This window comes from Lingula anatina, chromosome 5, assembly GCF_051362555.1.
Source record: "Lingula anatina isolate TDL-2025a chromosome 5, LinAna3.0, whole genome shotgun sequence".
NCBI lineage: Eukaryota > Metazoa > Brachiopoda > Lingulata > Lingulida > Lingulidae > Lingula > Lingula anatina.
This window is the reverse complement of record NC_141771.1, coordinates 11,692,883-11,706,494: the sequence shown is the minus strand read 5'-3', so window position 1 is coordinate 11,706,494 and position 13,612 is coordinate 11,692,883. Positions and strand designations below refer to the sequence as shown.

The 13,612-nt window shown below is 39.6% G+C and overlaps 1 protein-coding gene and 1 non-coding gene across 4 annotated transcripts; one reads left to right on the top strand and one right to left on the bottom strand.

Annotated features, from left to right (window-relative positions):
- Positions 1 to 172: 172 nt before the first annotated feature.
- On the top strand, positions 173 to 245 carry Trnak-cuu (transfer RNA lysine (anticodon CUU)). Its single transcript has one exon. It is a non-coding gene; the product is annotated as a tRNA-Lys (tRNA).
- Positions 246 to 1,767: 1,522 nt separating this feature from the next.
- LOC106178970 (uncharacterized) lies at positions 1,768 to 13,588 on the bottom strand. Of its 3 annotated transcripts, none has more exons than XM_087013660.1 (11): positions 13,095 to 13,588; positions 11,798 to 11,913; positions 11,227 to 11,353; positions 10,708 to 10,854; positions 7,968 to 10,356; positions 7,435 to 7,590; positions 5,787 to 6,019; positions 5,231 to 5,489; positions 4,756 to 4,967; positions 4,127 to 4,223; positions 1,768 to 3,757 (listed from the first exon to the last, which is right to left on the bottom strand). In XM_087013660.1, the coding sequence occupies exons 1-11, from the start codon at positions 13,170 to 13,172 to the stop codon at positions 3,270 to 3,272; spliced, it is 4,302 nt and encodes a 1,433-aa protein (XP_086869786.1). In that variant the 5' UTR covers positions 13,173 to 13,588; the 3' UTR covers positions 1,768 to 3,269. The 3 variants fall into 3 exon arrangements, with proteins under 3 accessions (XP_086869786.1, XP_086869787.1, XP_086869788.1); XM_087013661.1 differs by having other exon boundaries at positions 10,765 to 10,854; XM_087013662.1 differs by lacking the exons at positions 5,231 to 5,489; positions 5,787 to 6,019.
- Positions 13,589 to 13,612: the final 24 nt, after the last annotated feature.

Below are 13,612 nucleotides of genomic sequence, written 5' to 3'. Positions count from 1 at the left end.
AAGGAGTTGCAGGGGCTTAGCAATTAAACCTGGGAGCCGAGGTTTTATCCGTTAAATGACACATGTGGAGGCGGTTTGTTTTTAAGTGGTGTTGGCCATATTTAGTCAGCTGATCATTTGTTCTGAATGCGGCCAGTGGCCCTGAAAAGGACCGATTTGGAAGGTGTGCACAGCCCGGTTAGCTCAGTCGGTAGAGCATGGGACTCTTAATCCCAGGGTCGTGGGTTCGAGCCCCACATTGGGCGATATGATTGCTTTTTCTTGAATCCTGTCCCTTTGTTAATATATTTTTATCACCTCCGCCAAGGAAGTTTAGTATTCAGCTCCATTTGTCTGTTATGGCTTTGTTTGTCGTAATTACGAACGAAAACGAAAACGAAAACGCACGAAAACGAAGTAGATACTCCACCGCAGTAGACTACTGCAATCATACTGCAAACATGCTTCAAATCTGCTTCGATGTGGGAGCTAATTAGCATATTTGAAACATGCTTCTATCATGCTGCTAATCTACTGCATTAATGCTCCTCCTCTGTACAACCCTATGTAATTATTGAAGTAGAATTGCAGTAGGCTATACTGCATTTCTACTGCAAATATGCTCCACACCACTACTGCGTTAATGCTTCTTTGCTACTTCGATACTACTGCATTTTCTTGCGGGAAGCCTTACATAAATCATTATGCAGGGATTTTGATAATTTTCAGGATAAGTCGGAAATATTTACGCGTTGTGCAATGAATGTGTTCTCATCTAACACAATTTATCAGTTTACAGACCTTGGCGGAGGTCTGTCGGCAGCCTCACTCAAAAATTATGCATCGAGGTTGATGAAATTTTCAGGATAAGTCAGAAATTTGGCACGCTGATAACTGGTATGATTCCGAGGCCCCTTGTGTCATAACATAGCTGCCTTCGTATCAAAACTAATGAACACAGGAAATCACGTTTAGTTAATTACAAATAAGTATGGAGGTTTGTAGGAAAATTTATAAACTGTTATAAGATTTTAGGCCCATGTGTCATTCTCATTTCCAAGCTACCGCCAGACTGAAGACGCGTGCTTTCGTCGCTTGTCGCATATCAGAACAAGTAACACTGTTTTGTCTTCTGTTGGACTTTTGAATTCCTCACAGATATGATATATGATACGAATTTGTGCACCGTTTTATCAAAGAAGTCATCCCTAAGACAACCCAAATATTTGGTGATTTTCTAGTACCGGCAGCCCATCTTTCTGTCGACTTCCAAACTGAAAAGTACCCTACACCTCAGAACAAAAGACGATCTTTGCTAACAAAAAACTCATGAACATTCCTTTGAAGAATAATACTTATGCAGGAAGTTTCTTAATATTTAGATTTAACGTTTTTAGTTAGATGGAATATTGGGCCATGTCGCCAGAACGACGCTGGTAATAGCCTCTTGCCATACAAGTGACGACAAACTTATTATTTTTCATCAGATTCATCAGACGTTTGCTCATCAAATAGTCTAAAATTCATTCGGGATACTGAACGGCATACAGAATGATTCAGGCAGAATCTGCCATTCAGAGACAAATAAAAAAAAATAGAAGGTATATACTTGTTACTTACTTCAAACTATCATTTGGTTTTCTCAGCAAAATTGAATATGAAATTACTTCACTTTAAAGAGAAAGAAAAATTAGTTGAAAACGATGAAGAAATTCATATTCAATTTTAGTACGCACGGCAAGTGCTTTGGTACATGTAAAATCAAATGAAGACAAGTACATATAATAGATTACTTTTTATTGAAATAGCAATTTTAACAAGCATGTTAAGTTCAATACTGTGTAATCGGCTTTGCAAAAGGGGTAAAAGGTCAATAGTGTACGTACATCAACTTTACTTTCGATCCAGTTATTTATATTAGTTATTTTTTATTATTTTAAGGGAAATTCTTTATATTATTCCTCACATTATGTCAGACCTGTCCTATATAATGCCTGCATCTCTACAATTGTATCAGATTTAGAAATGTTAGTAAAACGTGAATAATTATGTGCTGTTTCTTATAAAAAAATGTTACATTTGCAAATATCTTTATTATTAATGCCGCCTACTGCACGTGTATAATGACTTGTACCTTCTGTGTCATTCCATTTACATACTCAGCTTGCATACCGCAGAACAAAAAGGATTGTTTTACACATGTGAGATTTTATCGCAGGGCCCTTTCGCATCGTTACTTGTACCCTTACCTGTACCAAAACACTTCTCTCTAGCAGGGCGACAGACTGATTTTTCACAGATATTCACTGATATGTCTCTAGATAAACAAACAGCCATTTGTCTAGCGGTGGCTTTTCCCGTTTTTCCCTATATAATCTGCCACCCTGGTAGAGGGTACCAAAACACTTGGACTGGTAATGATCTGAGTAACTCACGTGAAAATACACCACGGGGATTTCACTCTCTCTCTCACAAGTTCGCTCTTCTTGAACTAATTCAAATTAATACGTGCATCTGCTCGTGTCAAGCGCGGGGGCTCTGTTTAAGGTGCTTCCGTTAAATAACGGCCGTGATAATCGTTTGTCACTATTTCAAAGTGTTTGGGTACAGATAAGTGTAACGCACATTGTGAAAAGGGCAGCCGAGTCATCTGCAACGTTTTGGAATAATCTACTGTATTTCTGTAAATAATAAGTGGAGAATGTGGCTGTTGGTACTATCGCTTATAATTATATTTTTATTTCATGTATAATATCTAAACGGACTGAACATATTACAGTTCTTAGTTTTCAGCCATGTTGCTTTGTCATATTACATTGTACTAAATGTATCATTTAGTGAGGGGGTTGGGTATCAGGTATCACTGACAGTCTCAGCGTCGAAGCTACACATGTAGATACCGAAAACTGTGTCCACAATTTTACAAACCCTAACTCCTCAACTTAAAAAATAATCTGTATACGCAACAAATTCACATAAATCTATGAAATCTATGAAAATGAAAGACGAACAGTGAGCTCATCCGTTGATAAAGACAACTATAAAAAAAACGTAGCTCTGTTTATTCTTTCATCTTGATTGCCTTCCTGAAGACGACTGGCGAATATAGAAATTCGTCCCAGAGTCACCTTCAACTGTTAACGTGTGTCCCCTAAATCAAAACTATTTATAGCCTACCTCTGTGACATATGCTCTAACTTTAACTGGAAGCGGTCTTTAGATCATAAAGAAAATATTATTTCAATTGATTTTTTTTTCGTTTCCTAATACTTGTCTAAGCAGTAACCATATTATGCGGTTCTCTTGTTGATCCAGATCGGTCTATCATGTCCAAATATGATAACCGCGTATCTTGTAAACAGCGCCTCCACGCGGTGTACGGTCATACCAACTACCTGCACGGCCAGAACGAGGCCGTATACAGCCCCAGTTATCAGCCCGTACACGTTCAACTTAACCAAGTTAAAGTTTGCATTGAAATAAAAGACGCTGAGCAACACTAACCACAAAGCGTTGAGGATGAGCAGAGACAGCAAACAGATGTTGCGCAGGTTGCGCAAACCGGAAGCGAGTGAAGCTTGGTCCAGACCGAGGTTTACTCCTTTTCCTAAGACGATCTCGTGCATTCTCTCCCAGAACACGTGCTCCTCTATTTGCTGCTCGTTGCCGTCCAACATGGAATGGAAGTGATCAGCGGTACATTCTACCTCAACGTCCTCGCTTTCATCCGTACTCTCGACCTCCACGACCTCTTCTATCCCGCCGACTGGCGCTGCACCTGATAGAGGAAATCCACGTAAGGAATGTTTAAATTATTTCAGCCATAAGTGCATATGAAATGACGCCAACATCTTATGAAATCTAATTCCAGATTAAAAAAACATATCAGAACGACTCATCAGAAGATGAACTTTATTATTCTGTAGTTCAATTACAGTCACTATGGTTCCTACATTTGGAATTCTTAAAGCTAAGTATTAATTTTTTTTTAATTCTTGGCAGTTTTTGGAGAATTTGTACTTTTGAAACAGAGGCAAACAGTACAAGTGTTACAAGATAATCATATTTTTGTCTTTTTCACAAATGTTTCTTTCAATTATTAAGACACATCACTTGACCTTTCACCGTCATATCAATTCATCTTTACCTGATGTGGTCGAAATTCTCGATTTCCTGGAGAGAGTTTTGTGGTATTTCTTCCCTTTTCTGTTAAAACACGACACGCGAACCTTTTTCGATTTATTCTGTAAGTGAAACAATGTTTTCAGTAATTATGATATATTCCATATCCATCAATATCAGATTAAATAAACTGTGAAAACAGTAAAGCAAAAGAGACATGTGTCAGTTGACAGCGCAGTTTTTAACAAAACGAAATCGGTGTTAGAGCTAAACCCTCAGAATGACTGCAGGACCTTTTAAATTCACACCATATTCAATATATAGTATATTCGTCACACATTATCGGTTGGGTTTTAATATTTAAAAGCCACTTGAGTTAAAATTCTAAGGGATATACAGGCATTACATTTTTCGACCGATATATATTCTTCAGCCTTGTAGTGTTACAACATACATGAACAATAATTCTAAACATTGCTACGGCCTGCCATCAGTGCGCTCTCTCTCTCTCTCTCTCTCTCTCTCTCTCTGACATACCTAAGTTATCTTTAAAAATTCTTATACAGTAAATCAACATTAATTTCACCATTCGTTCCTAAACTGGCATTGACCCAGTGACGTCAACCTTGATCCATTCACACATCAAATACTTACATTATCCCTGGTCCCCCAGCTTTGATCGACAATATTACAAATAGCGTAGATAGGTAGCAGCACCTGCATGGCTGGGAAGCCCACCAGATAAGAGATGCCGTGGGCCAGCAGAGGGCACTCTTTGGGGTGTATGATGGCGGCGTAAACAAGACTGGCGATCAGCAGCAGAATTAGATAGTATTCTTGGAATTCTACGGTGCCACTTGATACATCTTAAATAGAAAATATATGCCTGTTTTACAGGTGATTTGAGGTGAGAAACCAATTTGTAATGGCTATGTAAAACCTCAAGTGTCAATGATATTTGAGTAGCAATAAGTCACAGGATTAGAGCGTGAAATGTCTAACAAAATACACACGAAGAGAACGCTAGTGACAAATAAAAAGACTAGTAGTTGATACATTACAAGTATATCTTTGCACTTGTAAAGGTTTTTGCTTTAAAAATCCGGAAATATTAAAAAAATTAATTCACCTTCATTTATATCCTGTACCACATAAACAGAGCCCCCAACCACTATAGACAACATCATTAATCCCAGGATTAACGTCAAAACTAAGGATAGGCGGCACTGCAGTTTTATACTTCCAACAATGCAAACGAGGCTGTAAAGCAGCACGAGCAACCCCAAGACGGGTCCAATGATCTCAAAAGGAATGCCGTACACTATGTCAAGACCTCCTGCCAAGATAACGATGGTAGAGGCAGGAGACAGCAAAACTATTATGAACATCTGAAAGCAAAAAAGTGGCGCGCAACATTAAATAATTATTTTTTCCGAGTGATATATTACATGTAGTTGAAGTCATATACTGCCACTAATACATTCTAGCATAGAATATGACACACTACATTTATCATTTCACGTCGCGTTGTTCTTAAATAAAGATATACATTTAATAGCAATTTTATTAAGATTGATTTAACGAGTAAATATTGAAATTCGCCAATCATTGCCATTTTGTAAATAAAAGTTCATAACTTAGAAATCGTGAATACAAAGACAAAACACGCAAGGACTGGTTCCCACCTGTAACATATAGAAAATGTAAGCCAGGCTAAAGTTATCATTTTTCTGTGCGAGTTTGAAAATATTCTTGAACACCAGCAGCATGTTGGCCATGTCAGACAGGACCCACCGGCGTCGCTGCTTCATGAACTCCTCAAAGGTGTCTGGGCAGAACGTAGAGTTATCACAGAAAGCGTTGTATTCCAGTTTCCAACCACGCAGCATCATTAGCGTGCACATCCACCTGTCCTCTCCTGGACGACAAAAAATGGGATCGGCGTTTAAGGCTGTGTTCAGATTAAAACTTATCGGTCCTGCAGGATTTATCTATCTCCTCCGGGATTCTCGCTTAAGTGAGATGTGATCAGCTCAATTGGCTGGCCAACCTCCTCCAGAAGCCACGAAAGATTGAGTGCACTTAAGCGAGAATCACTGCAAAAATAGATCGATCCTTCTGGACTAATGAATTTTAACCTGAACATGGCCTAAACGACATGTATGCCACTTTATTGTACCTGACCTGTGTTCATTACCATCTTCGAATTTTTGTGAGGATGTCACTATCCGTCTAGACAAGAAACAGATGTAGCCAGCAATTTCAGAGGATGTATAGTTTTTGAAACATTGGACCTTTTTAATCTCTTAGTTGAACTTACTTGAGAAATGGCACAGAATTTAGATAAAACACAAATACAAAGTGAGGATTTTCTGACCAAAACGGTACTTTCGAATGCCCCGAATTCCCCCAAACCCATGGACCTGATTAAGATGGGTATTATAGTCAGAAATAATTTGAAAAAACATCCATCTTAGGGCTCACAATGAACAACCAGTGTGGGTCTCCAAAAGGTACAGGCAGGCTTGGTAAGCAATTGCACATCTGCACACAGGCCTTTGGCTTGGGTTTAAATTTTACATGGGCTCAACAAAGCCTTCTCCACAACCAAACCTGGGCCTGCATACTAACAACCTGTCAGCCCAGTTGGTCAAGTAGAATTACGAAGATTTAAAAAAAATTATTCCCTTTCAGTCCCCCTCGCTGGCTTCATATTGAGCCCCAGCTGGGCCTCGGACAGAGATAATACCGCGGAGGTTTCAAACTTAATTACACCTTCGCAATTTAAGAGCAGGTTTATAAAATTTAGTAATTATACATCAGTAAAACGTACATTTTATAACTCATACTATAATCTAAATTGAATAATTGGAGTACTAATTGCAACATATGTTTATGTCAGTCGCTGAGTATATTCAATTTGCTGGGGTCACATAACTATATTACGGTAGCACGTGCTAAGACTGTCAGTGAAATTAATGGCTCTTTTAATGTCACGAGGAGTCAATGTCTGCCATGTAATTAACGACAATACAATATTACCAGAGACGGAGGAACATGTCGACGTATCAATATGACACACACATTTGTGCGCAAATACCCCAGCTGTTATTAACCATCAATGTACTTTTTTGTGATAAAGGCAAATAGCTTGCAATGTTGATTGTGGTATTTCTGGATATATGGAACCTAGTGACACCCGGTGAAATATTTTTTAAGATGCCGGCCAAAAGATTAATTCCGGTATATCGGTCTCTGTTCAGTGGTCTAACGATGTATCACACAGAAATGATTTTCTTTCGTTAAAGTAATGTTTCAGTGATGCATGGTTACCTGTGTCCTTGATAAAGACATCAAATGGCTGCTCTGTTGGTCCTGCGTAGTGGGGAATGACGTCACGCACAGCGCTTGCGCGGTAAAGACTAAAGCAGCCGGGACAACACATCACGGAGCCGATAACATTCTGGGAACTTTTTATCATCCAAAAATCTGACAAAAAGAAAACAATCAAACAGGATGTAATTAATGTATAACCAATATCTTGGTAATGTGTAATTATTTACTTTCTTATAAGTAACCTTTTATTGGCTGAGTTTTTTTTTTTTTTTCAATAAAAACAAAGAATTCTGAAATGTGTTTCTTCCTGTATGATCACACCCTAATAAAACATATCACCAATTAGATATCATCAATTAGAATTTCTTTTCAAAATCAAGTCTCTCTTAAAACAAAACAGCGAGGATAATTTTCCTTTTGGGAATTTTACTGGCGCTTGTGTGCAGACTTATCACACTACACGTATTGTTTTACTTAAACTACAGTAGAACTGGTTGAATAGGAGGTTTTAGGTCAAAGATCTACCGTACCTTTTGCATATTCAAACTTTTGATACCAAACCAAGGGACCGGTCGACTGGCCGATGGGATGCGTCCTGCCGCAAGCGCCACCGAGCCGACGGTCGTGGTTGCAAAGTTTCAGGAGGTCAATGAGACTATCTTCATTAAACGCCATGTCGGCATCCGTGGCCAAGATGTAAGTGTGGTCGTCAAGAGGCATGCGGCCCAGTTGTGGAGTTCGCATTGACGGCACCGTTTTCTTAGATATACTAAACACGGTCTTTGGTTTAATATTTTCCACCTTTGGAATTGCCTCTGTGTCAGTCTCGTCTTCGTAGCCGAGGTTCACGTGACCCGTCTCCTCTGACGTTATGGCTGAATCTTGGCGAATTAACTGCGCTCTGGAATCCTGGTGATTTACCGGGCGTCTCGCCTTCAACATTTTACTGCTTATTTTTCGGCCTTGAGAGCGTGCAGGAACTTCTGGGTAGTTCCACGACCGGTTAGAAGAAGCCGGGAACTTTTGCGGTGGAGGAGGGGGTGGTGGCCCCACTGGTCTAGCTAGATTCGTGGAGGAAAGTCTCAACACGGTGACAGAATTATCTAAGAAGGTTTCACTGTATTCGTAAGTTTCGTTTCCGTCGGCGTCCACAATTTTGATTGGTGGCATCATCCCGCCCACGAAGGAAGCGTCAGCGCAGGACGAGGTGTCACCTTCGTAATCTGGCCACGGTTCGGTGTCGTCTTGGAAGCGTAAGCTTCGCGGAGGGGTGTGCCCGTCGCTGCTGTCCGAATCTGAATCGTCATCAACCTCATCGTCGTCCACACCAGTGAAGAAACCTTGGTCAGAACTGTCTCGGGGCTCTGTAAAATGCTTCAGATCTGGGTTCCTATCCAGCATAGTTTTTAGGTAGCGTTTGTTCTCACGAAGATAATATGGAGTTGACGGGTTGTTGATTGTCGCGAATTCCTCTTCGGGTTCGGCGTTAGTGTCGCTGTCGTCGCTGTTTTTAGTTAAGGTGGCCGTGTTGGTGCGCCATTCCTGGTCGCTGGCGTAACCCACGTACAGAGAGTCGTCGGCATTGTTGTGCTTTCCTTTAATTAGGCCCTGAGCGATATCCTTGGAAATATCTCTCATTAGTCTATAGTTCAAAATATAAGCCATGTACATAACCTGGCTCCACCTTTTCTTTGATTTTACTTTCGTAGAGTCTTTCAGGTGGATGAAGAAAGGCATCCCGCCTGGAAGAACCCAGTTTAATTGGAGTCCGTAAGGAGTTAAAAGTTCGTTGCCTTGGTGAAGACTGACCTCCATCTTTGAATGCAACAGTGAAATCATCTGCGTTGCGAATTCGGTCACGTGATTGTCGGAGACGCCGTTGTCAAGAAAGATATGGGCCTCTAGGTATACATGCTTCAGTTTCTCTGTGGCGGAGATTTTGTGAAGGCTGGATAAAAGTCTTGCCATTTCAAACTCCGCTTCTCTGTACATTGTCGTACAGATAAACACGCGACTTTTCTCTGCGCGCGCGGGGTCTGTCACATGCGCCTTACACGTGAAGCCATCATACTTATAGTTCAGTATGAAATGTTGGTCTAAAAAGACACTGTTGAAAGTGGGCTGGATGAAAAGTTCCTCCATGGGCTTTAGCAAAATTCCCGAGTTTCGGTTCAAATCCTTGCCTTTGATTAACAACGGAGCAAGCCACGCCATGGCGGCAAGACCAAAAGCACACCACACCCAGAGACCGCCGGTGGTACAGATTAATGGATCGAGCACTCCTCTACTTGCAGAGCACACCAAGATCCCCAGAAGTATGGCAAGGGGCGTGGCTATGATGGAGGGCAGAGTCATCCCTAATATGGGCATACAAAGGGTGGTGGCTACGAATGACATGACATGTGCCACAGCTGTGCTGGAGAAATGGATCAAGAGCGGGTAGAACACAACCGGTTCATAACATCCATATAGCCCGTCAGTTAGTTTCACGTAGAAATTAGCGTTGAGTATCACGCTCTCGCGCATTCTTATCACCATTATAATGCTAAAACCGACGATCAGTATAATGATCTTAAAGACAGTATACAAAGCGGTCGCCTTCCAGCGTCCTAGAAAAGTGTCCTCGTGGGACTTAACGATATAAACTTGCACCTTTGGGCTCCAAGCCAAGGACAGTATGAGCAAACACGTCGGCAAGCAAAGCGCTTGGAACCATGGTAACGCTGACGTCAGAGCCACGATTCCTGCTATGGCACATGTAGACCACACCCCGCTGAATCCTATCACGGTTTTTAACACGCGCTTCCAGTTGGCTTCGTAGGTGTGAGGGGACTCCCTTTCCTGGAGACCCTCGGGTTTGGCCATGGTAAAATTGCCGTCGTATTTAACTGCCTGGTTTCGGGCATTCATAGCCTGGATCTATGGAAGGGATGAAAATGTTCGTTTTGGTTTCATAATTTATATGTTAAATCTTGATGTTACGGAAGAACATTTATGGAACTAATCCGACGTTTGTTAATGCTGTGTAATTGTATTGAACATATACTGTAATTTTATAGAAAAGGTATGCTCAACTATTTTATAGAACAAATATTTCATTAAAATCGCCCAGTAAATTAAAACTTGACAATTCAAGTAATTTTATAAATTCTTCGGGTCCTGCGGATAATTTATCAATAGATAAAACAAATTCATTGTTAAACATAAAAATTAAACACGACTTGATAATTTCCCTTTGAAAACAAATTACAATGACGTCAAAGCACGTACGCGGTATCCCTCCCATTGCTCATAGCACAATCCCACGGCGAACACTGCGCTCATTACCGGAAGTAGAACCTGGATCGGAAGACGTGGGGCGACTTCTAGCGTAAACACCATGAAGCTGGCCACCTCAGAAAAACTCACGAGGAAGCCCTGAAAAATTATAATATTGGCTTCTGTGTATAAGCTTTCCAGCGCTTTATAAGTGACCAGATAAGACCACTAAAAATATTTCGATAGGTAAAGGGCTCATTCCAATTGATACTATCGGTCTACGTAGATCGAATTAGTTCCGCGGGACTCTCCCTGAAAGCAATCAGTTTAACAATTTTGCTAATATACATTTCACAAATAATTTTACAGTATGTAAACGTAAGATATTAACTGAATAGGGTAATCCGTAAGGCATTTTTAATCTTAAGAATCAATTCCGATCTTGACGATTAATGAATTGCTTAAAACAAGTATTGACAGTTGATATAATTTAAAACTTTTCACTTAAAGATTGCCATAAACACCTCTCACCACAAACAGGGCTATCCCACTGGGCCACTGGTGAGTCTTGGTCTTCTTAATGAAGGAAGTGTTCCAGAAAACTTTTATCAGCGCAAATAATTCTGGATATAGCAAGACAAGAGCAAATGCTGCATACCTAGGGAAGAAAACACGATAAAATGTTTGTCTGGTCTGAAAATTAAATGTTTTATTAATATATTAAATGAAAGAAGTGGCCATCGGTATCTTTGAGCCGCTCTAAACTGGTTAATGTACTTTTTATTCAAGTAGAGACCAATGTTTCCTAAGGACCTACTAGTACCCCCCCCAAAAAAAAAAAAAAAAAAAACTAATAAAAATAATAAAGAGACACCTTCAAAGTCATTTTGGTAGTAAAACGACATAAACCTGTAAACTTTCCCCATTTTAATTTAGCACTGCTAAGGGCAATAAATAAAGTTCAAATTTTTCAGTACATTTCCTTATCAAACTGCTGCCTCAACCTTGACGTCAAAATGCTCGTCGTAAGTTTGTTATAGGTCAAAGCTGAAACACCTTAGTGGAGAAAATGACGGTCATATGTAGATGATTTGACCCTCACCATGTTTCCAGGCGGAGGTTGTTGATATGCGTCCCTCCCAGCAGCCAAACTAAGGACAGTTTGTTCAAGACGAGTGATGACGTCATCAGCAACGACACCAGGATTCCTATGACAAGCTAAAAATAAAGAGAAATAGAAATGGAAGTAGCCTGAATTACCCATCGAACCCAATCCCCCGCCTCTTTCTCTCATCGTTACCATTTATCAAATAGTAAACAAAAATTTTATATTTCAGAATTTTTTTTGATGTTCCACATTTGTAATAGAAATATCCATTAACAATTGGATTGTTTTGTGTAGTTTTAAACCCTTTTAATCACACGTCGCAAGCACCCAACAAACAGAAAGTGGAAAGTATACACCGCATACAGAGAATTTTTTTATTTCATTAGTAAGAAACTTATCTTTCTGTCATAAAATTTGTCCACCACACACCATAACATAAGCAACATATGAAAATGCATCTGTCAGTATCACATGAACGTTTTTCATACGTTAGAGCCTGAAAAGGCCTATTCTTCATTTTTCTTTCTTTTTTTATTTTGAAAAATATGGCATGGTGGATAACGCAAAGAAACTGCAAGTCAGCTAACACGGTCTACCTTACGTTTAATTTGTTAATGACTTAATTACTATGCAAAATCTGAAGTAAAAATGTCATTTGGAACATTTACGACCTACCCCATTGACCCCCACCTTTTGTTGCACTTATTAATCTTACAAAATATGTAATTGCTCACTTATTTAATTAACGGAAAGTTTGAGTATAATTTCTGCGTTTACTTGTGTGTATAATCAGATGTTAGTCACAGCACTTCTTACAACATTTACCAAGCCTCAAAACAAAGGAATGCCTGAATATTTTACAGCATTTTGACATCAGTCCAAAAACGCAACAATAACCATATCTTCTTTAATGTGCTTAAATGTTTCTATGAAACTGGCATACATCATCTTGCCTTTAAATAAGGACTGAAAATTTGTGTGAAAACATCCTTTTGAAATAATATTAAGCTTAGTAACCACTATGTTCATACGTTTTTAACGTTTGTTGCTCCAGTAACATTTCACATTTCCGAGAATTCTACGGTTTACTTGGACTGAATTCACAATTGTTTTTATGCATTTTTATATCGTTAGTCAAGCAATACTTTTACACAATAACGTCACATTTAAAGAATACAAGAATTTGAAAACTGAACGTTTAATTTAGAAATGATACTTCTGCCAAACAAAATGTATGTATTTTCTGAAATATATGTATTGTATTTGTCACTTTTGGAATAGGTAAGTTTACCTTGAGAACGACTCTGCACCTATCAGAACAGGATATGCTACCACTGGGCCTCTCTGTCTCCTCTGCCTTGGTCTCCATTGTAAGTATATAGACAATCAGCAAGTATTCCTGGTCATATATTACATGCCTTGAATGGAATGTGAATTATGGAGCATACTTTAAAAGAACGGAATGTATTTCATCCTTGGATTTTTTTTTTCTGAACGACACCTGAGAAATGCAGGAACGCGTTCTCAGTTTTAAACTCGTAAACAACGCGCGGAAAATCAAAAATATCCTATTTACGCGGTAACGAAGCAAAGTTTGATGTAAAGTCCCGTAATATAGCGCTGTATGTCCGCCTTGGCTAGCAAACTAACAAATGGGTGGGGACAGAATATGGCATTTGCATATCCGCTCTCAGCTGGAGCTGTGTGACAGCTGCTACCGCGACTGCTGGCCACATGTTCATATACGTAGTCTTGGAGATAAATTAAGTACACGCTGGTTGATCAGAGCTGTAGTATAATTTTGCAACG

Coding starts and splice junctions, on each gene's coding strand:
- LOC106178970 (XM_087013660.1), bottom strand. CDS start 13,172: ATGGAGACCAAGGCAGAGGAGACAGAGAGGCCCAGTGGTAGCATATCC. Junction 11,914..13,094: donor GGTGCAGAGTCGTTCTCAAG/GTAAACTTACCT, acceptor CTTTATTTTTAG/CTTGTCATAGGAATCCTGGT. Junction 4,968..5,230: donor GGTACAGGATATAAATGAAG/GTGAATTAATTT, acceptor TTTCTATTTAAG/ATGTATCAAGTGGCACCGTA.